Below are 27,974 nucleotides of genomic sequence, written 5' to 3' on the forward strand. Positions count from 1 at the left end.
TGCGCGGGCCAGGAGTAAGGGCTGATCAAGGTGTGAACACTGCGGATGGTGGAAAGGGGATTTGTTAAGAAATGCGGTGTGCTTGAATTACAGGAGAAAAGGGGGAGGAGGGAGTGAGGCGGAGAAGGCTCCCAGGTTGCTGAGTGTTAGCTGGTTGGTTTGGAGGGGAAATTGATGACTTGGTATTTGGCAAACCGCGGTCTTAGGTTAAGGAGTGGCCAGAGCAGTGTTAATGACAGGTGAGTAATGGGGCGCTCCCCTTGCCGTGCCGGCAGCCACTGCCTGGGGTTCCCCAGACTGCAGACCCCACGAGGCAACCTGAGTCTCCTGATTCAGCTTCAGATCCCCAGGGCGAGGCCTAACCCTCAATTACGGCGTGCCTTCGGGCATGTGCGCAGGTATGAATTGAGGTGCCCGATTCACACGCGTCGCCCCTGGGTTCGCTTCGCAGCCCACGGGGCCAGAGCAGGCGCGTCCAGATGCTCCCGGGGGCGCGGGCGCCCTGGGACGCCAGGCGGGCGCCGGCTGACGAAGACCCTGCGGGGGTTTGTGTCCCGGAAGAAGCTGTGAGCCGCTTTTCTCTCAACCCGAGGTAGGGCGGGGCAGGGCGCGCCCCCAAGCTTTCGCTTGGAAAGCAGGTTTCCATCACACCCCTGGGCTCGGACCCAGAATCACAGTTGCGGTCCGAGAATTTGATTCATTCAGGTGTAAACCTCGCCCACTTCTGCTCAGTTTCCTGAATTCTGCTGACGGCAGCTCACTCTTTCTTTCGCCTTTGTGTAGTTGAGGTGAACCGAGGCCGACACCGCCCTCGGTGGCCTCCGGGCCTGGCCTCTCTGACCCTCCAGTCCTGGGCGCAGCCCCACGCCAGAGCGGGCCCAGCGGGGCTTGGAGAGGCGCGGGGCCCCCGCGCGATTGGCCCAAGCGGTCCCTCCAGCCCTCAGGTGCCGGAGGCCAAGCGCGGGAGGCTGTCGGGGGCCCGGCCCACCCCTCCCCCGGGCTCCCAGCGAGGAGCCCCGGGCGCGCGCGGGCCCATCTGGGCCGGGGAGGCGGGCGCGCGCCGGAGGGCGGGGGTTCGGGGCGGGGCCTCGGGGGCGGGGCCTCGGAGGCAGGGCGGGGCGGGCGGCACGGAGGGGACCGGCGGCCGGGGCGAGAGCGCGCCCAGCCCGCCGAGATGCCCGCGCGCGCCGGACGCCTCCTCCCGCCGCGGCCTCGGGCCCTGGCCCCGGCCATGCCGCCGCCGCCGCCGCCGCTGCTGTTGCTGCTGCTGCTGCTGCTGCTGGACGCCGGCGGCGGGCGGGGGGGCGCCCGGGCCCAGGAGCCGGGGGCGGCGGCGGCGGCGGCGGCGGACGGGACCCCCGCGGCCGGAGGTGGGGACGGGCAGGACCCGCACGCCAAGCACCTGTACACGGCCGACATGTTCGCGCACGGCATCCAGAGCGCCGCGCACTTCGTCATGTTCTTCGCGCCCTGGTAACTGGCCGCGCCGCCCGTCTGGGGCTCCGCGGGCGCTGGTCGGGCCGGGGCTGGCGCGGGGGGCGCGGGCTCGCGCTCTGGGGCGCCCGGCGAGGGGCTGGGGGGCCTTCGCGCCTGGGGGCGCCGGGGGCGGCGCGGGCCGGGCGCTCGCCGCTGACGTGGCGCAGGGGCCGGGACCAAGCGAGAGGGGGCGGTCCCCGAGGGCCGAACCGGAAAAGGCCGGCGCTCAGGCTCCTGCGCCCCGTCCCCCGGTCCCGGCACCGGGGGGTCGGGGCAGGGGTCGTTGTCCATCGGGGCCGCTGGGAGCCCGGAACCCGCCCGCCCCGCGTCCCCCAGCCCCGAACTAATGCGCAGGTCGGAGGCAGCGGCCTGCGGCTCGGCCGGTACCCGCAGGCCACGTGCGGCCGCGCGGACACCCGGGGTCCGGCGTGTACACGTGGACTTCCTGTCCCGTGCGCTCGCCGCAGGGCGGACGCGAGCCTGGGGGTTTAATTGAAACTCAGGGACTCCCAGGCTCTGCGTTCGCGAGGTGGGGTGGGTTGGTCCGGACATTAGAGGGTTCCCACTCGTCTCCCGGGAATCGGGGTGCCGTGCGGAGGCTGGGGGCCTCTCTGCAGCTCCGGGGGCGCAGCGAGCTGTGCTCCAGGTGACAGGAGCTACTGACCCCCGACCCAAGGCTGTCCTTGGGCGCGCGCTCCCCTCCGCTTTCTTTGGGCCTGGCCATCTGGGAAGTTTGAGGTGGGAAAAGGCACAGGGGTTGAACAGACAGCCCCCCACCCCGCCCCCACCATGGTTCCCGGATGGGGGCTTTGCTGTGAGCCTCGGTGCCGACCCCAGAGACTCCTGCCCTGCGAGTCGTCCAAGAGAGCGACTTCCGGCGCTTGACACGAGCAGAGGGACCGAGGGCCTTCTCCCAGGGCCTAGCTGTCCGCTGAGGGGGGTCCTCTGTGGGCGGTGCAGCCAGCCGGTCTATGGCCCAGGCCTCTGCAGGCTTCACTGCAGAATTTGGCATTCTTGCCCAGAGCCAAGAGACTCCTTGAGATAAGGGGAAGGGATGCGAAAAGGGTTAGGAAGAAGATGCCCAAGAAAAGCCGCCTGTTGAGAAAATGTGCCGGCAGAAGCTGGAGGAAACTTTCCCCCCATATTCAGGTTATTACTGCATTTCAGTTCCTTTGGGGTTACGTCGACACTTTTGGTCGGGCTCAGACTTGTCATTTACTAACTGTATTTATGGGATAGCTTGTGTTTCAAGAGCCAAAGGAGGGGAATTTTTAGAACCCAGTGGTATAGAAATGTAAAGTGATGGTTGTGGATACTTTATTTGTGGAGGGTGTTCTCAGAGTAACTGTTGGAGTTCAATATGCTACTTAACTGAAGTCTGCTTCTGTGGAATAAATCTGCCCCTGGGTTTGTTTATTTATTCATTTTTAGAGAAAGACTGACATGCAGACATGTAGGTCCCCGCAGTGCCAGTGGAGTTTTCGATTTGGAGTCTCTGTAATGCTCCCCATCTAGTCCTGGCCTGAGTGACGGAGAGGACTAGTACATTCCTGTTTCACTGTGTGCGGCTTACAGAGTTTTAGGTGGATGCTCCCAGAAAAAGTAACTTTTAAAGTTTTTGTTTGCTTTCTCGTAGTCTGCTAGGAAATATTTACACAGATGTGTGGGTTTCTGTGACAGCATTTAACAGACTTTAAGAGCAGATGGCACCCCACTCCAGTACTCTTGCCTGGAAAATCCCATGGAGAGAGGAGCCTGGTGGGCTGCAGTCCATGGGGTCGCTAACAGTCGGACACGACTGAGCGACTTCACTTTAACTTTTCACTTTCATGCATTGGAGAAGGAAATGGCAACCCACTCCAGTGTTCTTGCCTGGAGAATCCCAGAGACAGGGGAGCCTGGTGGGCTGCCATCTATGGGGTCGCACAGAGTCGGACACGACTGAGGCGACTTAGCAGCAGCAGCAAGAGCAGATTGGAGTTCAGCTAGGGTACACTGGGCTGCCCCTGGTCTCTCTGCATTTCAGTCTCTGGAATGTTGCCTGCCCACGCGGGATTCGGGGGCAGGGGCCAATGGTAGCCTTGACCCTGTGCCTGCGCTCTGAGCCTAGTGGCGGCAGGGCTGTCCTGCGGTAAGTGGTGCACCAGTGTCAGGTCATGTATGGCCACTTTTCAGGTCCCATTGAATCTGGTGACAACAAGGTCAAGGTTGGGGCCGCTGCCTTGAAAGGACCAGGTGGCTTTGCTGTGTTACTGACCACAAACTGCCTCAATGCAGCTGCAGTCTGAGTTTTTGTGCTGTAGCCCCAAGGGTCCAAAACCAGAGTGCCGACTGTGAGGCACCCGTGGAACCATTGCTAGGAAGTTGCTAAGCACTTGGTACATGTCTCGGGCATCCAGTTGTAGAAAGGAAGATGGTTGTCTTCTTAGCAGTTGCACCACATCTACTTAAATCTGACTGTGGTTTTCCCTCACAGTTATCTTCCAGAAAAGGATTCATACTGTATTTGAGTCTGTTATCAAGCAGGATTCTCTTCTCTGGCCTAGAAGGTATTGCTTAGGGGAAACAGGCTTGCTTAGAGCAAGGTCTTCTAATGCGGCCTTTAGATGCTTCCTGGTGAGATCATCTGTCAGAAAAGAAAAGAGGCAAGGGGATTTAACACTGATTTTATGGAGAAACTGCTTTGAGGATGAACTCAGAAGTGCTGGGTGTTCTGACAGCACTCTAAAAAGCGCTACAGCAAGGAGTTCCGTCGCAGAGATCAGGAATTCACTCACCAGGAGAAGGGGGAGCAGACCATGTCCTCTAACGTTGTGAGAGTGCACCTGGGTCTGAGATCCAGGTTTCATTGTCAGAAGTATGGCCCTGTGAACAGCTGACAGTTAAAGAGGGAAGTCAGCCATATGACTCAAAAAGATTTAGTGATGGGGAAGAGACTGATGCTGTCAAATGGGACAAGTAAAAGCAATCATTTTAAGTTAGCATATTGTTTTAAATGATAGATGATTTTAAAATACGTCATTAAATTCTTACAGTGAATATTGTAAGTGTCCATTTGAGCGTGTCACATTTAGAAGTTTTGAGTGGCCACAAGCTTTTTTTTTTTTTTTAAATCTTCTCACTGGCGAGAATGCAGAACAGATTTCATTCTGAGGCTGGTTTGTATTTGGAGAGAGTGGGTTACATGGTGGAGAAGACCTGACCCTAAAGGGACCATGGCAGCGAGAAGGGCGGAGCTGCCGAGAAGGAGCGAGGGGGTTCTCCGGACCAGAGGGAGCTGCCGAGGAGGAGCGAGGGGGCTCTCCGGACCCCCCAGAGAGGGAAGAGAGGGAACACCGGCCAGCTTGGGAGTCCGGGCTGACTTCCTGAAGGAAGTGACGCCCAAGCTGAACAAGTAGTGATCGGCTGGGTGGGCTTAGGAAGGGTCAGAGGAAGGCGTGCTCACTCCCAGGGCCCGGCCGAGATAGGTTGCTTGCAGGAACCTGGAAATGTGCCCAGCAGGGCCCAGCAGTGAGGGCGGCCCAGGAAGCAAGGCAGGTGGATAGAGGTCAGCTGGGGCCAGGTTGAAAGGCATCGGGCGCCTCGCCTCGCTGAGAACGCTGCTGGGACTCTCGGGAGGTTCCGCAGCCGCGGTGGGCTGGTCGGCTGCGTCTCCGCTGCGGTGTGAACAAGGGTAGGATCGGACCGCCCCGCTACCGTAGGAGATGGCTGGCTGAGGAGCTGGGCTGGGCCCCCTCTGCCCCCGCGCTTAGCACGCTTCTTACCGCCCCCTTGTTGCAGGTGTGGACACTGCCAGCGGCTGCAGCCAACCTGGAACGACCTGGGAGACAAGTATAACAGCATGGAGGATGCCAAGGTGTACGTGGCCAAGGTGGACTGCACGGCCGACTCGGAGGTGTGCTCCGCCCAGGGCGTGCGCGGGTACCCCACGTGAGTGCCGGGCGCGGGTGCCCCACGTGAGTGACGGGTGCGCGCGGGGACCGCACGTGAGTGACGGGCGCGCGCCTTGCACCTTCCAGGTCTTGGTGTTTCGCCAACCACCTCCGGCCAAACGAAGTGCAAGTTACGGTTTTGGCAACTTCTTAGTAGTTCTGAGAAGGGAGGCGATGCCAGCTTGGAGCCGGCAGGCCCTGTTGTTAGGGAGGGTTTATATGTGCGCTGTGTGTTAGATGCTTTTTTGTACTTTGTTTGGAAAAAGGCTTCAATTAACTGAGTTTTCCTTTTTATAAAATTAAGAACGTGTCTTCCAGACAAAAATGGTCTTGTTCTTCCTGAGATCTTGTCACATCTGATGCTCCAGTGAACACCGACTGTCAGGACTTTTTGTCTGAATTTTTGGCCACTCTGTTAATTTTTTTTCTGTTTTGTAAGATTCGGGGTCTCTGTGGCTGTGCACAGGCTCTCCTCTAGTTGCGATGAGCAGGGGCCGCTCTCTGCTTGTGGGCCCAGGCCTCTCGCTGCGCTGGCTTCTCTCTGCAGGGCACAGGCTCTCCCCGTTCCGGCCTCAGTAGTTGCAGCTCTAGGCTAGAGTCCAGGCTCAGAAGTTGGGGCACACCTGCTTATCTGCGCCAAGGCATGTAGGAGCCTCCTGGACCGGGAATCGAACTGGTGTCTCTTGCATTACTGCGAGGCAGAGTCTTCACCCCTAGACCATCAGGGGAGCCCCGTCACGCTATTAATTCTTCAGTCTCTTTTCTAGAGTTATTCCCCACGTGACCAGCACGAGGGCCGTTTTTGTTGGAAAGAAAGTGCAGTCATTCTGACAAGTGAGACTCTGTTTCCTTGGCAGTTAAAGTAGATTTAAGAACGGAAGTTGAAACTGGCTAAATGAACAGAAGAGGGGCTTGATGGAGCTGGCTTAGTCTGCAGGCTGTGGGAGCACCGAGGTGCTGCTCCGCGGGTCTGGAGGCCTGTTTCTCTGCGCCCCGCTCAAGGTGACTCGACTTGCCAGCTCTGCATCGCTCTGTTGCCATAGTGGGCTTAGGCCCATCCCTGATTGGCCCTCCTTGGATGGAGTATTCATTCCAGAAACAGACCTCGTGGCCAGAGAGGCGGGATCTTGTCTGAAGACAGCAGCCCCTTCCGGACTCTGCATTCGACGTTGGGGCGAAGGGTACATCTTCAAAAAGGGGAAGATGCCATCTCCAAAAGGCTGGGGGAGGGGTCGGGCACTGCAGGTCCCAACATGTTTGTTCAAACTGATGAATGAAGTCGATCCTGTATGAGACCCGAGCTGATCTTCAAACCCGAGAGGCCACATGGAAAGTGGCCGGCGCTCTGAGCTGGAACCTGGATGCCGCGGTTTGGACCCTGCCTCCACCGTTCACTTCCTGCAGCTCTGGCCACGGTTCTCAGCCTCGAGTGTGAAGTCAGATGCTGGCACCCCCCCCTCCCCCCCGCCACCCCCGCACTGGTGTGTGCAGCCACCAGTCTGAACGTGCCCAATTCATGCTAAGGTTTCCCCCAACATTCGGAGATTTGGCATTTCCACAAAGGGCTTTGGGACTCTTGATCTTTAGTGACTGCTTGCTGATCTGGGCACGGTAACTCAAGTCTGTATCAGATCAGAGCACTAGAGACAGAATTTCCTGCCGTACGTATGTGCCTGTTGGTATCATTGTCCTGTGCTTCACTGCGTTGCCTTTAAAGTAAACTCCACTTTAGATGAAGAGCATCCCGGAGAAGCAGCCAGTGCCCTGTGGAGCCAGTTCCCTGTTGAGGGCTTGTGACTTCCAGGGGCAGGAGCTGCAGATGGTTGGTGTCCACTCTTGAACGTCTGGCTGTGTGTGGCCGTGTGCACCGTAAACCAGTGACAGGGCTGAGCAGGCGTGGGTTGGGGTGTCGGAGAGGGAGGGAGGGACAGGGCTGAGCAGGCGTGGGTTGGGGGTGTCAGAGAGGGAGGGGAGTGACAAGGCTGAGCAGGCGTGCGTTGGGGTGTCGGAGAGAGAGGGGAGGGTGCTCCTCTCAGCTCTCTGGGAGCACCATCAGTGACTCCACAGATGCTATTCACAGATATCAAAACATCCACGTTGGAGCAGGCATCCTGATTTGGTTTTTGGAAGATGTGATCTCTCCAAGAAAACCAGACCCTGCTTTAGAGTTGTTAAAGAGAATTACCAGCTCCCACTGCATGGTTTGGGAAGGAGCCCTGTGACCATCACAGCCAACACCAGATTCTTTTCACAGAATGCAGGAGGTGGGGGCGTGCTGCATAAAATGTAGGGGCCTTAGGGCCTTTCATAGGTTGACCTATGTGGGCTTCTAGAGGCGTTTTGAGGCCTGGATCAGATGATGCTGAGATGCTGGGTGGGGGTGGGGGGGTTGGTCAGCACATTAGTGTTTGTGTCATCCCTTCCTGGCACCTTTAATGGGGTTAAAGGATTGGAGAGGAAGGGAGTTTGGGTTCCCAGGTCCCTAAAGAAGGCTGCCTGTGCTCGGGAAGCTGTTTTGAGATCTTCCTGTTGAGCCATTAAAGCATCTTTGTCATCTGGGAAAATGTTAGCAGGGGCAGAGCTGAAGGAGGTCTCTAGGGCTGCCATGCAGAGTGCCCCAAAAAGAACAGAGAGGCAAACTGTCATGGTCCCAGGGGCCAGAAGCCAGAAACCAAGGCTCTGAAAGCCCCTGGAGATCCTCCTTGCCTCTTCCTGGCTCCAGCAATCTTTGATGTTCCTTGACTTGGAGAAGTACCACGCCAGTCCTCCTCCTTAACACAGCCTTCTCCTGTGTGCCGTCTCTCTGTCTAAATTTCCTTTTTTATACAGTCATCAGTCATATTGGCTTAGAAAGAAAGTGAAATTTGCCTAGTTGTGTTCGACTCTTGGCGACCTCATGGACTATACAGCCCATGGAGTTCTCCAGGCCAGAATACTGAGTGGGGAGCCTTTCCCTTCTCCAGGGAGTCTTCCCGACCCAGGGATCGAACCCAGGTCTCCTGCATTGCAGGCGGATTATCAGCTGAGCCACAAGGGAAGCCCAGGAATACTGAGTGGGTAGCCTATCCCTTTTCCAGGGGATCATCCTGACTCAGGAATCGAACTGGGGTCTGCATTATAGGCAGATTCTTTACCAACTAAGCTGTCAGGGAAACATCATATTGGCGTAGGGCCCACCCTACTGACCGCATTTTAACTCGATTGCTTCCATGCAAATCCTGTTTCTAATTCAGGTCACAGTCTGTGGTAGCATGGGTCAGGACTTCGGGCAGATCTCCTGTTAGTCACCCCATAACACCATCCCATCTATGGTGATAGGACATCATCTTGCTGTTTTCCAGAGAGCCCTGTCAGTGGGGATTGTCTCCCCTGCAGTCTCCTTGAGAGAGAGAAAGTTCACCAGGAAAACAAGTGCCCACGGTGGAGGTTCGGCAGCAGCAGAAAGGTTTGGGGCTGTCCTTGGGGCTCGAACCCGATGGCCTGCTCTCCACCACCGCCTGCCTCTCCATCCATGGTGAAAATGAAGTCAGATGCCCCGTCAGGGAAGCTTGTCTCTCCCCAGGGTCTGTGAACTTCTCCAGAATCTCAGACTTGGGCAGCTTAGAAAGGTGTTTAATCCAGCAGCAGAAAGAGATTTTTAAAAATCAGTTTCATTTCAATCAGTGTATACCGAATGAGGAAAAATGAACACATGAGGCTCTCCTACATTTAGCCTTAGCAAAGAAACGAGAGGTGGAAACGAGAGCAATGCCTGGTTCCTTCTGACGCCCTGAGGAGCAACTCATTTCCATCCTGAAGGGCTCTGTTGGAGGGAGGCACCTGGCCGAGAGGGAAGCGTGGAGGACGGGTCGCCCCGGTCCTCCATGGGCACGGCGGACGTCTCCAGAGCATCTCAAGGGGGCAGGCGCCGGTGGTCACAGGTGTGAGGGCAGGTTGAGTCGCTTGAAATGTTAAACTTCATGAAGGAAGGGACACACTGGCCAGGTCTAGTTAGATTGTGGGTTTTGTCATGGTTATAAAAGTGTAAGCTGCCAGGGAAGGGGAGAGATACTCTTGGAGTCACATCGAGGTATCCCCTAGCCCCTCACAGGATCTGAGCTTCTGGGTGAGGTTGGTAAGCCCATTCTTACTTGAATGCCTTCTGCAGCCAGTGTGTTGGTTTTCTTGTTTGGTGTGAAGCTTCAAATTAAGACCTTTGTGGGGTTAGCTATCCAAACACACACTTCTGATTTCTGCATATCTTAACTTCTTATATTCTGATGCTGCACACTGGGCATCTCCTAACAAAATCCACATACATGCCAGGAAGCATTGGGGGGTGTTTAGATGGGTAGGCTTGCCCCCAAATGCGAGTCTGTGTTGCTCTGTTTTCAGTAGCCATGTTTCTCCTTCCGTCCCTGACCCCTTCTATTCTGTCAGTGGAAGAATTATTCGCTCCCCTCCCTTCATCCCTGACGCCTTCTGTTGGGCTCCGTTGGGAGTACATTGTCCCATTGCCAGGCAGTGACCCAGCGTTTGGACCTGCTCGTCTCAGGCTCTGATGATGTCTTCTGTTGTTGTTTTGCTCGGCCACGCCTGACTCTTCTTTGCGACCCCATGGACCGTAGCCCACCAGGCTCCTCTGTCCGTGAGGTTTCCCAGGCAAGAATGCTGGAGCGGGTTGCCATTTTCTCCTCCAGGGTATCTTTGCAACCCAGGGATTGAACCTGCGTCTCTTGAATTGGCGCTCGATTTCTTTGTTGCCACTGAGCCAGGTGATGTCCCCGCTCCCCTCCAAAGGCAGAACTCTGTGTTCCATCTGCAGACACCTTTAGAGGTTCGTGTATGTGGAAAATAGAAGAGTCCTTTTCTGGGGACAAGTGAACAGGTCGTTATCAACCAAAGACAGGGTTGTGCTTGAAGTTGGAAACCTGAACTCTCATTGTAGCTGGATAGTCACGCCTTGTGAAAATTGAGTAGCTGACAGGAAATAGCCGGGAAATAAATTCACTGCAGAACAGTGCAGTTTCCACGACAGTTCTAGATTGTTCTTCAAAATGTAGAACATAAAAACAACTGAAGCCGGAAAAGGGCAGTGGATACGAGGCAGGGGAGCCTGGGGAACCCTTGCCCAAGTCCTTGGGTCTGTGGGGCCCAGCCCGACATGTTCACCTTGGTTTTGTGTTTCAAGAATAACATGAGAAACTTTTTAAAGTTGAGGATTAAGTGAATATGCCACCTCCTCGAACACTGCTTTTCTTTTTTTTCCAGGCGATATCAGAGAGGGGCAGGGGTGAGCTGGCTGCAGCCCGCCGACACCCCGTTTTTATGATTGCTTCGCTAAATGAGTTTATTCTTTGCTCGGAGCAATTTGAAGTGCTTTAAAATCCACTCCGTCTAATCCTCTGTTACTCTTTCAGCTTGAAGTTCTTCAAGCCTGGCCAAGAAGCTGTGAAGTACCAGGGTCCCCGGGATTTCCAGGCCCTGGAAAAATGGATGCTGCAGACACTGAGCGAGGAGCCCCCCGTGAGTGCACACACGGCCACCCTTTTTCTTCCTGTGTTTGAGGGGCAGTAAAGAGGCTAGATTAGCTATCATCTTAAAGCAACTTTTTAGAATTCAGTGATATCATAAGTAAAGATTCACTTTGTTGTTGTTGTTGCAATTTTTAAAAATTCTGATAAAATACACTATAAAATTTACTCTCTTAACTATTTTCCAGTGTGCAAGTCAGTGGTATTAAATACATTCATAATGTGGTGCAACCATCCACCCACAGAAATTTTCCACTTTCCCAAGTGGAAACCCAGGCTTCCCAGGTGGCTCAGTGGTAAAGAACCCGCCTGCCAAGCAGGAGACATGGGTTTGATCCCTGGGTTGAGAAAAATCCCCTGGAGGACATGGCAACCCACTCCAGTATTCTTGCCTGGAGAATCCCATGGACAGGAAAGCCTGGTGGGCTACAGTTCATGGGGCTGCAAAAGAGTCGGACAGGACTGAGCAAATGGACAACAATAAGCAGAAACCTTGTTCTTGTTAAACACTAACTCTCCCAGCCCCTGGCACCCGTCACCCTATATTCTGTCTCTATGAATTTGAGTACTCTCTAAGTACCTTACTGGGAAAAGATGACGTTTTAGAAAGCTTTTTATTATGGAAATGTTCAAACGTGCACAGAAGTAGGGAGAAGAGTCTGGTGAGTGGCGGGCAGAGTGCAGTGGAGATGGTCCTGTGTGTCCACCTCTGGCCCCAGCAGCGCCGACAGTTTGGTCTTCTGGTCTTCCCACTCCTTGTTTGGCTGTGGTCAGGGTTGTCGGTAACTGTTTCAGAATGCAGCCCACAGAAGCGCACTTAACTCCTTTTTAACATACCCTCCATTCCCGTCTCACACATCATTCAAATCATGCTGATTCCTCAGCACCAGAGATGGACTTGCGGCCTCCTGGGGGCCAGGCCTCTGCCGGGGCGTCCAGTCCAGCTCAGCCCAACCCCCTGAGCCCAGCTCCCCACTCCACAACCTCCCGCTCCCCCCACTGCCTTGGGCCGTACCCCCAGTGTGAATCTGCTTTGCTTCTCAGCCCCACGGCCCTAGTGGCGTTGCTGATGACAAAACTTAATACCCTGAACTCTCTGTGTCTTGATGGCCACTACTCCCTACTCAGGATATAATTGTGGAAACTGATTTCTGAGGCCTGTTGTTTTTTAATTGAAGTGTAGTGACTTACAGTGTTGTGTTGCTGAGATGTTTTTTAAAGACATAGTTATGTGTAGCATTCCTGAGAAAAATCCTTAGTCCTCAGTCCTCCAGTGGACAGTAGGCATCTTCATCTTGTTATAAATCGTGACGACCGCGAGCCCTCCACACAGTGTCCCTTCATGTGCGCTGCTTTCTGGTAGTGCCGAGGGCCCGGGCCTGCAGAGGCCGAGCTGGGCCTGGATGGGAGCAGAGAGGTGGCCAGTGTGCCTGCTGCGTGCTTCTGATGAGGCAGGAGAGCGTCTGAGGTCTGGAGCGTCAGGAGAGCGTCCCCTGGCCTGGAGCTCATCTGCGCAGCTGCAGGGGTCTTCTGCTGTCCCCTTCCAGGGTGTCCATGTGGTCCTTCAGCTCTCCCCTACATTCTGGGTAGAGGTCAGAGCCAATCAGAAACCTAGCTGCTTCCCAAGTACTGCTTTTATCTCACACTTTAAAAAGTCTCGAGGGGTTTGCTCTCTGGGTCGGGAAGATCCCCTGGAGAAGGAAATGGCAACCCACCCCAGTAGTCTTGCCTGGGGAATCCCGTGGACAGAGGAGCCTGGCGGGCTATGGTCCATGGGATTGCAGAGTCGGACAGGACTGAGCGCCACCACCCAGAACTGTGTGCTGAAGACCACTGGCATACAGTGTTGAGTAAGTGTTGACCAGAGCTGTGTCTAATTTTAGGTAACAGGGAAACCACAAACCCTTCAGAGTAAATTTGCATCTTTGTCACGACAAGAAAGCAGCAGGTGTAACTTTCACATAGATTTAAACTTAAAGGTGGTTTTTTTTATTTTGGTTGTTTTTTTGGTGTTCTCTGGAGGGGGGAGGAAGCCAGTTTTAAAGGAGCGTTCATAGTCTCCAAAAACATTTAAAGTAAGTTTTTCACCAAAAAGCCAGTGTTCTGTGATGACTGTATTCAGGAAGCCATCAGCCAGGGTCAGGATGGCAGAAAGCCGTCATCTCCCCAGCCGACATCCCTTTCAGGGTGGAGCCCAGAGCACGGGCTGGGGACGGTGCGAGGCTCAGCGTTGCCCACCTCAGGGCCTGTCCTGGGGGCATGGCCACATGGACCCCACCCCGGACCTCAGTCACCCCCCTGCCACATCTTGGCGTCTCAGAGCCATGGGCATCTCAGGTAATTGCTGGAAATGATGGGGGGCTTATTACAGAAAAATTCAAGTATTCAGACTTTATATTACAAACCAAAATTTTTCTCCATGTGAATTTTGCTTTATATTTTAAGTGAAAGCATTTTAAAAAAACTTCTATGAAAGTGTTGGTCTCTTGGTCGTGTCCGACTTGTTACACCTCCATGGACTGTAGCCTGCCTCTGTCCCTGGAATTCTCCGGGCAAGAATACTGGAGTGGGTTGCCATTTCCTCTCCAGGCGATCTTCCCGACCCAGGGTTTGAACCTGAGTCTCCTGCATTGCAGGCAGATTCTTTGCCTTCTCAATCACCAGGGAAGCCCTTCTGTATTTATACTTAAATAACTTAATGTATACGTTTTCCTATTTAAACAGGATAAATTTAGGGTTTTCCCTCATATTATTATGGTAATATATTAAAGTCAAGGAAAATCTGCCATTTCTTAACCTTCTCCAATTTTTATATTTCCGTGTTTCCTTCTGTATTTTTTCCTTAAGTAGAGTCATCATCACATAGATATGGTTCATTTCATTAATGATCTTTATATTTAGTTGAACATCTTTACAGTGATCATATTTTATCTTCTGGATATGCCAGAATTTTTCTGTCATTTTTTTCTGTCATTGATATTCAGGTTGATAATGTTTCTCTCATCAGAAACGCTATCTTTGTGAAGGACTTCTCCCCCTACTTTGGCGTGACTTTTTAGAATATAGATCCAAACGTAACATTGCAAGGCAAAAAATAAAAAAGCCAGACCACTTTTCGAGCTCCTGTTGAGTAGTGCCGAGCTAACAAACGTCTTTATTTTCGGCCGTGCCAGGTCTCCACTGCTGCGCGGGCTCTCCTCTGGCTGAGGCGCGGGAGTTCGCTCCGGTTCCGGGGCACAGGCTGCTCGCTGCAGGCGGCTCTGGCTGCAGAGCCTGGCTCTGGAGCACACACTCAGTAGTTACGGCTCCCGGGCTTAGTTGCTCCTGTGCATGTGGGATCTTCCCAGACCAGAGATCAAACCCGTTTCCTGCATTGGCAGGTGGACTCTTAACCCCTGGACCGCCAGGGAAGCCCCAGGTTGCTTTCTTAAGACTCTGAAGCCCACGTTGTCCCCAGTGTGGGGACGGTACCCATTCTGTGATACACTGTGAAGTTCCTGTAATGATCATTTATCTTTACCTGCCATGGAACAAGGACCAAAGACGTGCTCCTTTGGTGCCACAAACGGGCGTTTTACCACTGTAGGCCCTTTGAACATCTTATACACAGCGACATACAGTCTCCTCTTTCACTTTGTTGGAACTCACTGACTGTCCCTTAGCCATCACTCTCTCAGACACCCTTCTCTGTGGGTCCTTAGCACTTGATGCAAACGTAGTGTGAAAGTCAAGCCGGCAGCCAAAAGATTGACGTTGCTCTTGTTCAGTTGCTCAGTTGTGTCCGATTCTTTTTGACCCAGTGAACTGCAGCACGCCAGCCTTCCCTGTCCTTCACCAGCTCCCAGAGCTCGCTCAAACTCATGACCATTGAGTCAGTGATGGCATCCAACCATCTCATCCTGTTGTTCTTTTCTCCTCCTTCCTTCAATCTTTTTCAACATCAGGGTCTTTTCTAATGAGTCAGCTCTTCGCATCAGGTGGCCAAAGTATTGGAGCTTCAGCATCAGTCCTTCCAATGAATATTCAGGACTGATTTCCTTTAGGATTGGCTGGTTGGATCTCCTTGCAGTCCAAGGGACTCTTAAGAGTCTTCCCCAACACCACAGTTCAGAAGCATCAATTCTTTGGTGCTTAGCTTTTTTCATGGTCCTACTCTCACATCCATATACTACTGGAAAAACCATAGTTTTGACTATACAGATTTTTGTCCGCAAAGTAATGTCTCTGCTTTTTAATATGCTCTCTAGGTTTGTCAAAGCTTTGCTTCCAAAATGCAAGCGTCTTTTAATTTCCTGGCTGCAGTTGTCATTATTGAGTGATTTTGGAGCCCAAGAAAATAAAGTCTGTCACTGTTTCCCCATCTATTTTCTATGAAGTGATGGGACTTGATGCCATGATCTTAGTTTTTTGAATGTTTAGTTTTAAGCCAGCTTTTTCACTCCTCTTTTACCTTCATCAAGAGGCTCTTTAGTTCTTCTTTGCTTTCTGCCATAAGGGGGTTGTCATTTGCATATCTGAGGTTATTGATATTTCTCCTGGCAACCTTGATTTCCAGCTTGTACTTCATCCAGCCCAGCATTTCTCCTGGTGTACTCTGCATGTAAGTTAAATAAGCAGGGTGACAATATACAGGCTTGACGTACTCCTTTCCCAATTTGGAATGAGTCTGTTGTTCCATGTCCGGTTCTAACTATACAGATTTCTCAGGAGGCTGGTAAGGTGGTCTGATATTCCCATCTCTTTAAGAAGTTTATTGTGATCTACACAGTCAAAGGTTTAGCATTGTCAACGAAGCGGAAGTAGAAAACTTCAGGCTGCTTTAGTTACAACCCTGCCCAGCTTTGAGCTCTCAGCATTTTGAAAGCTTCAAATGACTTAACTTGGATATTCATTTTAGTAGAAATACGAACCCCTAGATAAGAACTGAATAATAGACACCCCCGTGTCTGTAGGACAGTAACGTCTCAGTGATCATCTCTTTTCCTCTGCTTGCTCTGGTTGGAGACCACAGACGTGCTGGCCTAAGAGAAAATGGAGATATCTGGAATGGTGTGGTTTGGGGGTTAGCAGTTAGCTGTCACACTGAGTCTGCTCAAGTGCTGGAGAAGCGCCTTTTTAAAAGCCACTTCTTGTCTCTTCACTGTTTCTGTCCAAAGCTTAGTCCCGTGAATTACATTCTTAAAGGCGCAGCCCACGTTTGCCCTGTGGTTTTTCTCTCTGAGGCCTTTCATCCATCCAGATTTCCCTCTTGTCACCTTTTTTCTTTTATCAGCTCTTCAGAGTTTCAGCTTCCTTCCCAGACTTTCTTACTGCTGCTGCGCATACAGGCTAGCTGGGTCTGCCTGCTGTCTGCTTTGTCCCCTCTGTGTCCCTCGGTGCCGCTCGCTGCTGTGCTCTGCCAGCCGACCCAGGTCTCATCTCCAAGAACCCAACAGGGTGCTGGCTTGAGGCGGTCCATCCTTCAGTTTGCTCTGTTGGATTGGGTTTGAGGGCAGCAAAGGACAGGTTTGTGGGTGGGGGGTGCTGGTTGTCACCTGGCTACCCTGGAGCATCAGTCCGACAGCACTTGCCAAGGGGCCTCTTGCCCCGATTAAGTTGCTTCCTGCCTGGGGCCCCCCTCGACACAGCAGCATCCCCCGGAGGCTGGGGGGGGGGGGGTGGCGGCAGAAGGTTCCATACAGAAGTCGTGATGGGCTCCATGGTGCCTCGACACATGCCCGCGGTGACTCTTGTTCCGTCTCCCCCATCAGACTCCAGAGCCTGCGGTGGAGCCGCCCCGCACCCCCGAGCTCAAGCAGGGACTGTATGAGCTCTCAGCTGGCAACTTCGAGCTGCACGTGGCTCAAGGTAGGCGTGCGTGTGTGCGTGCATGTTTGCGTGACTAGGGGCGGGGCCGCAACCCTGGGGGCAGGGCGTGCCTGGGGTCCGACCTCCCGGTTGGCCAGGGCTTCTCTTCTCGCAGCTCGAGGGCTCAGAGGCCACTGCATGGGTGGTGTTTGTCCAGGGTTTCTCTTGTGCAGCCCCACCGACTCCTGTGTCTAGTGCTCTTCCTCTCGGAGAGGACACGTCTCCATCTGATGAAGAGGCCAGTTCTGGTGCCAGGCTGAAGCCTCGGGTGTGCGAAGCGCACACGGGACTGGGTGCACTCACCTAATTTGTGCACAGGCTGGGCCCGCGCCCTTGGATGATGAGGTGTTTGTTTCTGTTAGTGTTAATCATGTGCTTACTGACCTGAGGCAGAAACAAAGGTTTCTCGTACCTGTTTGAAGCAGAATTTAGTTGGGACCGTTATAACACATGAATCAGGATAGGTGCTCTTTACCCTTAAGCTACTGTTTTGATACAACATCTTAGTCTCCTGGGACTTCTTGGTGGCTCAGACAGTAAAGCGTCTGTGTACAATGCGGGAGACCCGGGTTCAATCCCTGGGTCGGGAAGATCTCCTGGAGAAAGCAATGGCACCCCACTCCAGTACTCTTGTCTGGAAAATCCCATGGACGGAGGAGCCTGGCGGGCTACAGTCTGTGGGGTCAAGAGTCAGATACGACTGAGCGGCTTCACGTTCACTTTCTTAGTCTCCTAAACGTCCGTGACCGGAGTACAGTCTCTTAAGTTAATAATGTGTGTGAGACCTCCCTGTACACGCTCAGAAGCGTCAGCTCAGCAGTGAAGGGCTCGAGTGTGAATCCAGCCGCCAGGCTGACCTCTGCTCTCAGATGCTGTCATGGAGAGAGATCCTCCGTGCAACTTGAGGCAGGACCGTTCTGCAAAAGGGCTTAAAATTGTGTCTGGCCTTGTGGGTCCTGCCTGCTGGGAGTGAAAGCCCACCCCCTCCAAGGCTGGAATCACTTGTTGGGATGCCTGCAAGCCACGTTCCGCTTTTAATTGGAGGCCGTTATTGGTACCGATGCTCTGGGAATGGACCTTCAGGGCTTCTGTTCTCCGGGAGTCACTTTGAGGCAGGCTGGGACTCCCTGTAGGACGTGTTACCAGAACCACCCAAAGCACAGCCCGACCCCCTGAGCGGGTCACCCTCCGAGGGGCCCAGTCCACGGGTCTGCTGGGAAAGTGGTGCCCCACCCGCCCTTACCCGGCTCCTGCACCCGCTGTCTCCACTTCACAGCTCAGGGCAGTGACAGGCCTGTCTGGGGAGACAGGGTTCCAGCCTTACAGACCAGCTACTTTTATATATAGTTTTTGTTTTTCTGTAAAGAACTGAGGTATAGTTGATAGGAAACATTGACTGTCGAAGCAAGTTTCCCCCTAGGTCCCTCCGACCCCTCACTGCTGCACTGACCAGATGCCCCCTGGGCATCGCCCGGCCAGCTCGACTCGGAGCCTGGGCCCCCATCAGGGCTGCTGGTTGCTTCTCTCCCTGCCTGCAGCCTGACGCGGGCTGCTCACAGCCTGACACCTTTCTTTGCCCTAGGCTGGTCGAGGTAGAAGAGCCGAGGTAAAAGTCGTCAGTGTCTCAGTCATGATGTGGTTTACTTCTAGCCAAGAGAGTGATACTCAAGTGTTTGGTTTTTTTAATCTTCTATTTTATCGTGAAATAAAACCCGGATACAGAAAGCAGTGTAGGGGCAGTGAATGGTCGTAAAGCAGTCAGCCCGTAGCCACCGTCCAGCTCACATCCCGGCTCCTCTCCTGCCCGCTTCCTTCTCTCCCCCGAGGAGCCCTTCCTGACCGTGCGGAGCCACTGCTCACTTTCTTTCTGGTTCGTCACCCGAGCGTGCCCTCCAGCACGGTAGTTGAGGCTGGTCTCTCTCTCTCCTGTTTTAAATATTGCTCTCCTGAGTCTCCTTCAGTCTGTCCCCTCAGCTTCTCTTTCTCCCTTGCCTTCTGTTTGCCGAGCACACAGACTGTCTGACCTGCACGTTCCCCTCAGTGGGGACTCGTCGTATTTCTAGGCTGTGGAATACAGCCTCCCTGTCCCTGGGCCCTCGTGTCTCTATTCCACGTGAGCTGGCAGTTGGATCTAGGGCCGTTTTCACTGTGTTTGATGTTTCGAGGGGTGTGAGCACGGCTGCATGGCTGGGCAGTCTCTGTTGTCAGCAGCCTCTCCCATCACCATGCAGGTCCATAATTCACCAGGGAAGCCGGCCAGAACCACTGTTGAAATGACAGCGTCCCTTCTTCATTTCTTTTCAGCAAGAGGTGACTGGCCTTTGTTTATCACTCCATTATCCGGAGTGCAGTTCATCTCAGGAAAGACAGGCTATACAAGCGCCCGTTTCTTCCCCTTTATTGCCAGTTTTCCAAATAATGAGTTGATTCCCTGGTGTCCTTCAGAGGTGACAAATTCCTTTGTAAGGATGGTCATGAACTCAGAGATAGAGACGTCTCTGATGGGGAGTCACTTCCTACCGGCTGAAGGGTTCATCCTGAGCTGAGCTTTGCAGGAAGACGGAGCTGTGACGCGCCTGTTCTGTCTGTCTGTGTGGGCAGCTGTGAATCACTCTCTCCCTGTCCCTGCCTTCTCCCCTTGAAGGAGACCACTTCATCAAGTTCTTTGCCCCGTGGTGTGGTCACTGCAAAGCTCTGGCTCCAACCTGGGAGCAGCTGGCTCTGGGCCTTGAACATTCCGAAACTGTCAAGATTGGCAAGGTGAGTGAGTGCCTCTGTTGAATTGGAAATAGAGTGCCTTTGGCTGGATTAATTAGCCGAGTAGCCCATTATTAATTCTGTGTGTGTAGTCACAAACTTGATTTATTAATTCCGTTTAGTGTGCCATTTGATAATTCATTTCACCTTCACAGATGGCAACCTGGTTTCGAGAGTGCTGGCTTTTCTACATTCTAGAGATTAAAATTAGGGCTTTGGCTCCTTGGTTGATTTTGAAGCAGTGGCCGGTTCTGGACTGGCAGCCCCAGAGGCCTTTCTGCCAAGACCTGGGATGGAGCCATAGAGAGTGTTCACTGGACACCCTCGGAGACCATCCACACTGGGTCTCACCCAGGAGCTGGTTCCTAAAGGACCTCGGCTGCATGCAAGACCCACCCGAAGTTAGCTCCACCCACTCACCCTGCTGCCTGGAATCCTTTCCTACTTCATGTGGGGAAGCCAGAAGTAGTGCCTAACCACTGGGTTTTCTAGAAATATCTAGGGCAGCTTCTGGATCTTCAAGCACTTATAATCTCATCCGTCCCCCAGCACCCACCAGACACCCCTGCCTGCATTGCTTTTTATCAAAACCTCCTCTGCTTTGCCAGGGACTGATTCGTATACAGACTCAGCGCCATGTGTCCAGTAGTTAATAAGAGGAACTGCCCAGTACAGGGAAGTGCCAAAAGCACAAACCTGGGGTTCAGACAGATGTGGCCAGCCACCTCAAGCAGTTCTCCACCCCTGTCTCCCACTCTGCAAAACCAGGACGAGATCTGACTGACATGGGTGACAGTGAAGCGCTGAGCACAGACCTGGGCTTAGAGCAAACGCCTCAGAAGTTGGAGTGTTGTTAAAGGAAGTTTTCACTGTTGCCTGTTAAAGACTTAGACTTTTTTTTTTTTTTTTCAGTTTTGTCTTTTTATTATAGTCCAAATACTCCTATTTAAAACTGATGACTTTTCCCCCCTTGATCTGAAAACTCTGTAAGCTTGAACCTGAGGAGACATTTTTCCCATCCAAGTACTAACCTGGCCCTACCCTGCTTAGCTTTCGAGATGAGACGAGATCAGGCGTGTTGAGGGTGGTCTGGCTGAAGACCTGAGAAGACGTTTCTCAGCTCACTTTGTGACTGGCGGGGGGTGACTCTGTCCCTAGCAGGAGGCCATCCCCTCTCCAGGTGTCAGGGTAGGGTCCCTTTTTCCACCTGTTAACCTGCTCAGGGTAAACGATCGCTTCCTAAAAGCTGGCATTTTTGAGTGAGTGAAAATAAATCACGCCTCTGAAGTTCACCTTGTTCCCCTGCCCCCTCCACTCGGGCAGCTGAGCAGCGCTTGGGAAAGGTCTCTCCAGAATGTGCAGACACTGCAGAGCTACCCTTGGGGGACTTGAGTAGTTTTCTTCCTGAAAAAAAGTGCTGAGTGTCCGACAGACAGCTGGTCCGGAAGGCCCTCGGAGAAACTGAGTGGGCGTGCGGTCTCTCTCTCCAGGTGGACTGCACGCAGCACTATGAACTCTGCTCAGGAAACCAGGTCCGAGGTTATCCTACGCTCCTCTGGTTCCGAGACGGCAAAAAGGTATGTCTTCAGGTCTCCGTGTGGAGACAGGAGGTGTGTCTTTGCCCCAGCTGAGCTGTCGAGTGGGTTAACTGGGCACGGCAACCCACTCCAGTGTCCTAATCTGGAGAATTCCCGTGGATAGGGGAGCCTGGTGGGCTGCAGTCCGTGCGACCGCAAGGAGTCGGACACGACTGAGTGACTGAGCTCAGCACAGCTGCCAGCACAGGCGGTTTGGGCTCTGGCTTAAAGGGACACGCATCACGGGACGAGGGGCTCGTGGTCCCCTGGTGAGATCTGGCAGTTGAGAGGCACCATCAGGTGTTGACACATGGCGCTGCAGGCTCGGGTTTTCTTTAGAACACGCCGGATCCACGTCCCACTCTGCTGCTCTGGCCCCGACCTCTGAGGGGGGTCAGTGTCTGCTCCATCCCTGCCCAGTGGACCATGCCCAGACCTGGTGACCCTCGGTTCCCCTGAAGGAAGGCCCTGTCAAGCTCTCTACCCAGAGCAGAGCTCGGGTTGATCATTTATGCTTTGCCTTGACATTTGAGCAGCAGACACCACTGGCTGGGACCCCCAGAGGGAGCCGCCTGAAGGCAGGGGTCCCAGGCAGGCAGCGGGAGGGTCCACAAGGCTGACGTGTCTCTGTGCTCCGACAGGTGGACCAGTACAAGGGCAAGCGGGACCTGGACTCGCTGAGGGAGTACGTGGAGGCGCAGCTGCAGAGCGCAGGGCATGCCGCCCCGGAGCCCGCCCAGCCCTCAGAGGCCCCAGTGTTGGGCGCTGAGCCCGCAGCTGACCAGGTGGGTGCCCGCCCGGGACAGCATGGGACGGCCCACGGTCCACGTTTCAACACAACCTCATCGCCTGCTTTTACGTGCTCGTAGGGGTTTCTCTCTAAAAAAATCCTTGAAGCAGGTGTGAGACAGGGTTCTGAAAGCATGTGTCCACGTTTCTGGAATGTTCTTCCCTTGGGTTCAGTCATTGCTGCTCTTGTCAGCGAACAGCTGAGGGGCGAGTGGGTATTTGCTGGAGGGGCTAGCCCGACAGGCGGGGATCAGCCGGCCGTGTTCAGGACAGCCCGTGGCGGCCAGCGGGCAGGCAGGGCGAGGAGGACAAGGGCACCGTGTGGAGCAGAGAGGAGGCGGCCACTGCGCCGGGGAAGGCCTTGTCGGCCCGCCAAGGGTCTTAGGTCTGTAGGGAGCCTGTGGTGGGCTTAGAGCAGAAGGGGATGTGAAGAAAGCTGCCCGGCCACAGCCCGGGTGCAAGAGACAGGAAAGGGTTGTGTTGAGATGGGTGGCGTTGGGCCCCCGCAGCTGAGGCGAGTCCAGCTCCACCAGCCCATCGGGGTGGATGGTGGGGAGCCTGGCCAGGGACGCCGGGTGGGCGCTGGGGCGTCCAGGGGATGGTGCACTGAGCTCAGGGAGGAGGAGGGGAGCGGTTTTCAGGGCTGGGCAGGGGGTGTGGACGCGGCAACAGGTCAGTGTGTGCGTCTGAAGCCGCAGCTGGATGTCTGTTTCCTTAGATGAGTTGGGTCCCATGTCTGCAGCTTTGCGTAGAAGCTGAAGCCGGGGGTGGGAATGAGGCTACTAGGGGAATCAGAATTGTTTGCTCAGCTAGGAACCGTAAGGTGTGGTTGTCAGTTTAGTTCCTAAGTGGAATCCTTGTGTTGCTGATTCAGTCCACATGGCCCATGGGGTTCTTCCCCAGGACGGGGCGCCCTCCCTGCCCCCCAGTGACCCTCCAGCCTCAGTGTTCACAGGGAAGTGTGACTGGTTGGAGCCACCACGCCCCAAGGCCAGGCATCCGTGCTTGAAAAAGCCAGCGGCCGCCTACTCCCTCCACCCCACGTGGGGCTATGGTGGGCCTCCCCTGCCCTCAGCGGGAACCTCAGCGCCTGGGGACTGCGTGGATGTTGGTTAAACACTGATGTTTTGGTTTAAGAAGTAAACAAATGATTTGGTAGTTATGGACCCCATGTCGGGGAGTGTGTGTTGCAGCGGTTGTAAAGGTCATCCCAGATCCAGCCTAATTACATACCGTGATGCTTTCATCAAGCCCAGACCGTTTCTATTTAGACTCACCTTTTCCACCATTAAGTGGATCTTTCGGGGAGTGTGGTCACCTCTCCGGACAGAAAGGTGGCAGGTCTGGACGGCCTCCCAGGCGCTGGCACCGGGACTCGGCGCCGGACTCGAGGGGGCGGCCGGGGCACCGCAGTCACGTGACACAGCGCGTGCCCTTGCCCCACATAAGGATGGGACGTCCACTTTTGGAGGAGTGGATACAGTTCTGTAAAGAACCATCCCGACGGAAGCGCTTTAGAGCAGACTGCCTCGCTGCCCCTTTGCCCTGAATTCTCCGGAGTTGAGGAGACTGAACAGTTTTCACACCAACTCTGAATTGTAAGACGGAAAGTAGCCTGTTCACGTGTGAACACATCAGTGCCTGTGCCCCTCTAGGGCCCTTAGAGAAGAAAATCTCTTCCTGCGAATCCACAGAGAGCGATAGAGTCAGCGAGGAAAGCAACGTGTGTGCAGACTTCAGGGAGGCCAGGCGGTTTGGACTTGGGTCAGTGTTTGGGGCTCCAGGCCCGCGCGGTGCAGACCCAGGCGTGGCCCGCCCATCCGCACGGCATCTCCTGGGCTCTGGACCGTGGGACCTGTGATTGGTTGCTGATGTTTCGTGAAAAGTGAGTTGTGTGGGTGTGTGTGTGTAGCCTTGGAGCACACAGTGCAGCATTTTAAAGGAGTCTGACCGGTATTTCCGGGATCCCGGAACCTGACCCACACTTGTATCTGCAGTGTTTGAGTCGTGGCTTTTCCCTCCCCTAAGGGCACCGTGTTGGCGCTGACAGAAAGGAACTTCGATGACGCCGTCGCAGAAGGCGTCACCTTCGTCAAGTTTTACGCTCCATGGTAAGTGGCTGTTGGATCAGAAGCTGCTCTGTCGTCATGCCCTCAAGGCACATCCTGACTCCTCGCTCGCGCGCCCGAGCCTCCAGACTCAGTGTTGGGCGCATGCCACACTCACACAGAGTCGTGCTTTCGGGGAGAAGGACGTGTTACTGCTCGGCTCCCACACTCAGGTAGGCGGACGTTTGGTGGAGGAGGAGGTTCACGCTCAGTCTGCCTTGGAGAAAACATTGAACCAGAAGACTGTCACCACGGCCAGCGCCACGTGGAAGCTCTGTGGGATCTGGGTGCTCTTCCACACAGATGGCCCTTTCGGTTCAGCACCATGAACTTCCTGACACAGCTTTGCCCCTGTCTTGGGATGTCAGAGGGGAACTGACTGGAGCGCGGGTTGCCGCTGGAGCCGTGCGGCGTGTCAGTCAGCTGCGCTGCCCGTCCCGTGGCCTTTGGGGACCAGAGCAGAGGTGGGGGCTGCTCCAGACCAAGGCACCGGAGGCGGCGGGAATGCAGCGGGTTCGGGCTGTGCCTCGCACCTGTCACCCTGAAAGCCCCTTAGAGCTCTGGAACCCAGTTTCCTTAGCTGTGAAACGGGAGGAGAGCTTTGTCTTGAAACAGCCCATTTGGAAAAATGTGGAGGGGGATATAGGATGCTGTTTCTAAACACAGACAAGTAAGGTCGCCACGGGTCACTTCTGGTCCTTGGTTTGTTTCATTCCAAGTGCTCATGAGTAACAGCTACAAAGCTAAGGAGCTTGACTTGGAGTTGTCCCGTTCTTCTTAAAGAGTAGAAACACGAGGAAATAATGCCTTTAAAACTGTTAGGTGTTTTCAGTGTTTTTGGCAACCTAAAGCTGTGTGGACCAAGTATTGGGGGGAGCAGCTCGTAGAGGGGAAGGTGGGCTGGAACGAGGCTCAGTGCCGCAAGGAAGTTTCAAATTGTCTTAAACATCTGAGACCATAAGAAATCTACCCTGCTTTTGGCGTTCAAGTGATTTTTTTTAAAAGGGTCTCGTTTCCTGCTCATGGTACACTTATAAACGAGGGAGCCCGCAGTTTACCACAGAGGAGGTTTCCCAGGTCAATATCGTTCTCAGACCGTGTTGCGTCTGTCCAATTATCTGAACATCTCAGGTTTGGATTCGGGGATGGGGGCGGGAGAGGAGGAAGGCTGACGTTTATAAACTCAAACCCAGGAGGCCGTCTGGGCAGTGGCGTGTGGGTGAGCGGACCCAGTGCCTCAGCGGCACCGTCATGTTCTGTCCCCAGGTGCGGGCACTGCAAGGACCTGGCCCCGACCTGGGAGGACCTCTCCAAGAAGGAATTCCCCGGCTTGACGGAGGTCACCATTGCCGAGGTGGACTGCACTGCCGAACGGAACCTCTGCAGCAAGTACTCGGTGGGTCCGCGTGGCTGGAGCCTCCTGAGCACAGAATAGGGGGTGGGGGGTTCCCAGGGGGGACTGTGATGAGGTGATGTGGCCTCATCCAAGGTCATTCACGCTGCCCTCCTCATCTCAACAAAGTGTTCGTGTCCTTTTGAGAGTCTTGAGGTTTTTTCCTTTCTCATTTGAAAAGCAAAAAGAGCTGCTCTCCCAAAAGAAAGGCTTTCCTCTGTGAGTGCACATGATTCTGTGGTGCTGGGTGGGGGGTGAAGCTTCCCCACCTGGCAGGAGGCTGGCGGTAGCTGAGACTCAGAGCTGGAGGGCAGGACCCCGCCTGCAGGACCATTCTCGTTGGCCGAACAGCTGGCGCGTAGCCTTCCCCGTAAACACCTGAGGAGCTTGCTTTTCAGACACGAGGCGGCGCTCCATACAGGAAGTGTTTGATCCTACACTTCCCCGCTGGGAGGGCTGCACCAGCAGGCTAGGCGCGTGGCTTGGCTTCATGCAGCTGTTGCCTTCTTTCCGAGCTGTTAGCACCATTGAATAGCCTCGAACACTTGCAATTTCTGCTTTGGAACCTGTGTTGTTTTCTTAAAACATTTCTGAGGCCTCTGGAGTTTTATTACAAGAGATAATAACACAAACGTCATCTGCTTACTAGAAGACGGTATGTCTGTTTTCAAGAGAAAAGAGGTGAGCCGTAGCGGACAGGTGTGTGTCCGTGAGGCTCTCGCTTCTCAGTGTGGCCTCGGGGCACCTGCATGTCACCCGGGAACTTGTCGGGAGTGCAGCCTCTCAGGCCCTGGCCAGCCACACCAGCTCCCCAGGGCTGGTGTGAAAGTCCGAGACGCCACTTCAGGGTGAAGTGCCTCCTCAGTGCTAATCTTAAAAGTGTTTCGTTTGGGTTTGAAAAGTGAAATAGAGCCCCAAGGCTCTGCTTTCTGCAGCCTCGGGTAGTTTGCTGAGGGTCTGTGCGCTCTGAAAATCTAGCTGCAGGCTTCCTTGGGCTCAACTCAAGGATCTTTTCTGATTTTACTCTGTGCGTGAATTGGGCTGTTTTTTAAGCTTTTCTTTTCTTTTTTAAGGTACGAGGCTATCCCACACTGCTGCTTTTCCGTGGAGGAGAAAAGGTCGGCGAGCACAGTGGGAGCCGTGACCTGGATTCCTTGCACCGCTTCGTCCTGCGTCAGGCGAAGGACGAGCTGTGAGCCCGGCGGGGCGCCGTCCCTCGGCCGCTCCCCGCTTCCCCGCAGCGGGGACTCAGAGATCCGAATGTACTAAACTCGTGCTGTCTTCTCCGTGTGTGTTTTTAAGCCAACACACCCTACAGATTCTTAAGTTTCTCTAAGTAAATGTGTAACTCACGATCCACTTGCAAACTAAATATTTTCGGTGGCGACTTACCATCCTTTCCCCCCTTTAACCTGCTCTTGGTGAAATCGAAATGGTTTGAGACTAAAATAGTCGAGGAAAACCCAACTGCCAGACTACTTTTGGCTCCCGAGTGATTCTGGTGACAGCATCATCCAAAGCGTTGTTTTCAAAGGGCCCACGAGTCCTAGCAAGGCGGCCTTGCCGTGTGGCCCGGTTGAGTTGCTTTGATCACATGACTTGTTCATACGTGGCTGGTCCATAGCTTGGAGCAGATTTAACACACAAATCCCCGATGCCTGTGGAAGAGCCACTTTTCCAGCCCCTCCTGGACCCCCGTCTCTGCGGGTGCCTCTCACAGAGGGTGGCGCCCGACATGTGCCTGAGTAAGGTGGTGCTGCTGCCATAGCCCTGTGTGGGTGTTGACACTTGACTGATTGATTGCTTGTTACTGTTCAAGGAATACTTCTGTCTCTCCTGCCAGATTTCATTAGGGAATGTGAAGCCAGAGTCCCTGTGGACGTCAGGATTTGATGTCTCTCGTGGAAACTCTGGACGTAGGAAGTGCCACATGGCTCGTCATGACCCTTCTAAGAACTCCTAGGAAGGTTCTGAATGTCTCTGCCTCCCAGGAGGGGGCAGGAGGACTGCAGGAACTCTCCCAGGTCGGGTGTCAGGGACCGGGGACACCCCACGGCCCTGCAGCAGAGCCCAGACTGGAAGCAGCAGCAGGTGGCGGCACACGCCCTGTTTGGTCTGCCTCTGGGAGGCCGCCCGTCTCCTGTGTGCAGAGGGGATCGACTCGGCCTCCAGACCAAGGCAGGCAGGGTTGCAGTCGGCCACGTCCCTGGTGTCCTGATTCACGCCATCCTGGGTTATGAAGCCTTTATACCGACGCCCTTGGAAATCAGCTGCCGTAGGCCTAGGCTCTCTCAAGGTCTCTAACCTGTACGTCCTTCAGCATCAGTCAGTCCTCGTGGTAACACCCTTCGCCCCACCGCCCTTGCTCAGGCGATGTGGCCGCTTAGAAACGAGACCCCGTCCACTGTCTGCGGCAGACGAAACAGCAGGATCCCGGCCAGCCTCTGCCTTAAGGGAGATCTTTATTAATCATGTATGGTTCACAGATGTTCTTTAAAAAAAAACCCCAACTTTGGAGAGAAGCACAATCCTCATGAGTGGCTTCAGCTTTGCATTGAGTCTTGTTTTAAAAGAAAATCAAA

The 27,974-nt window shown here is 54.2% G+C and overlaps 1 protein-coding gene across 1 annotated transcript; it reads left to right on the forward strand.

The window, feature by feature from the left end:
- The first annotated feature begins 1,174 nt into the window (after positions 1–1,174).
- TXNDC5 (thioredoxin domain containing 5) lies at positions 1,175–27,966 on the forward strand. Its single transcript, XM_068994248.1, has 10 exons — positions 1,175–1,473; positions 5,257–5,406; positions 10,808–10,913; positions 16,672–16,768; positions 19,413–19,528; positions 21,016–21,102; positions 21,744–21,887; positions 23,920–24,002; positions 25,266–25,395; positions 26,466–27,966. The coding sequence occupies exons 1-10, from the start codon at positions 1,175–1,177 to the stop codon at positions 26,586–26,588; spliced, it is 1,335 nt and encodes a 444-aa protein (XP_068850349.1). The 3' UTR covers positions 26,589–27,966.
- The last annotated feature ends 8 nt before the right edge of the window (positions 27,967–27,974 follow it).

Source organism: Capricornis sumatraensis, chromosome 22 (genome assembly GCF_032405125.1).
Source record: "Capricornis sumatraensis isolate serow.1 chromosome 22, serow.2, whole genome shotgun sequence".
Classification (NCBI taxonomy): Eukaryota; Metazoa; Chordata; class Mammalia; order Artiodactyla; family Bovidae; genus Capricornis; species Capricornis sumatraensis.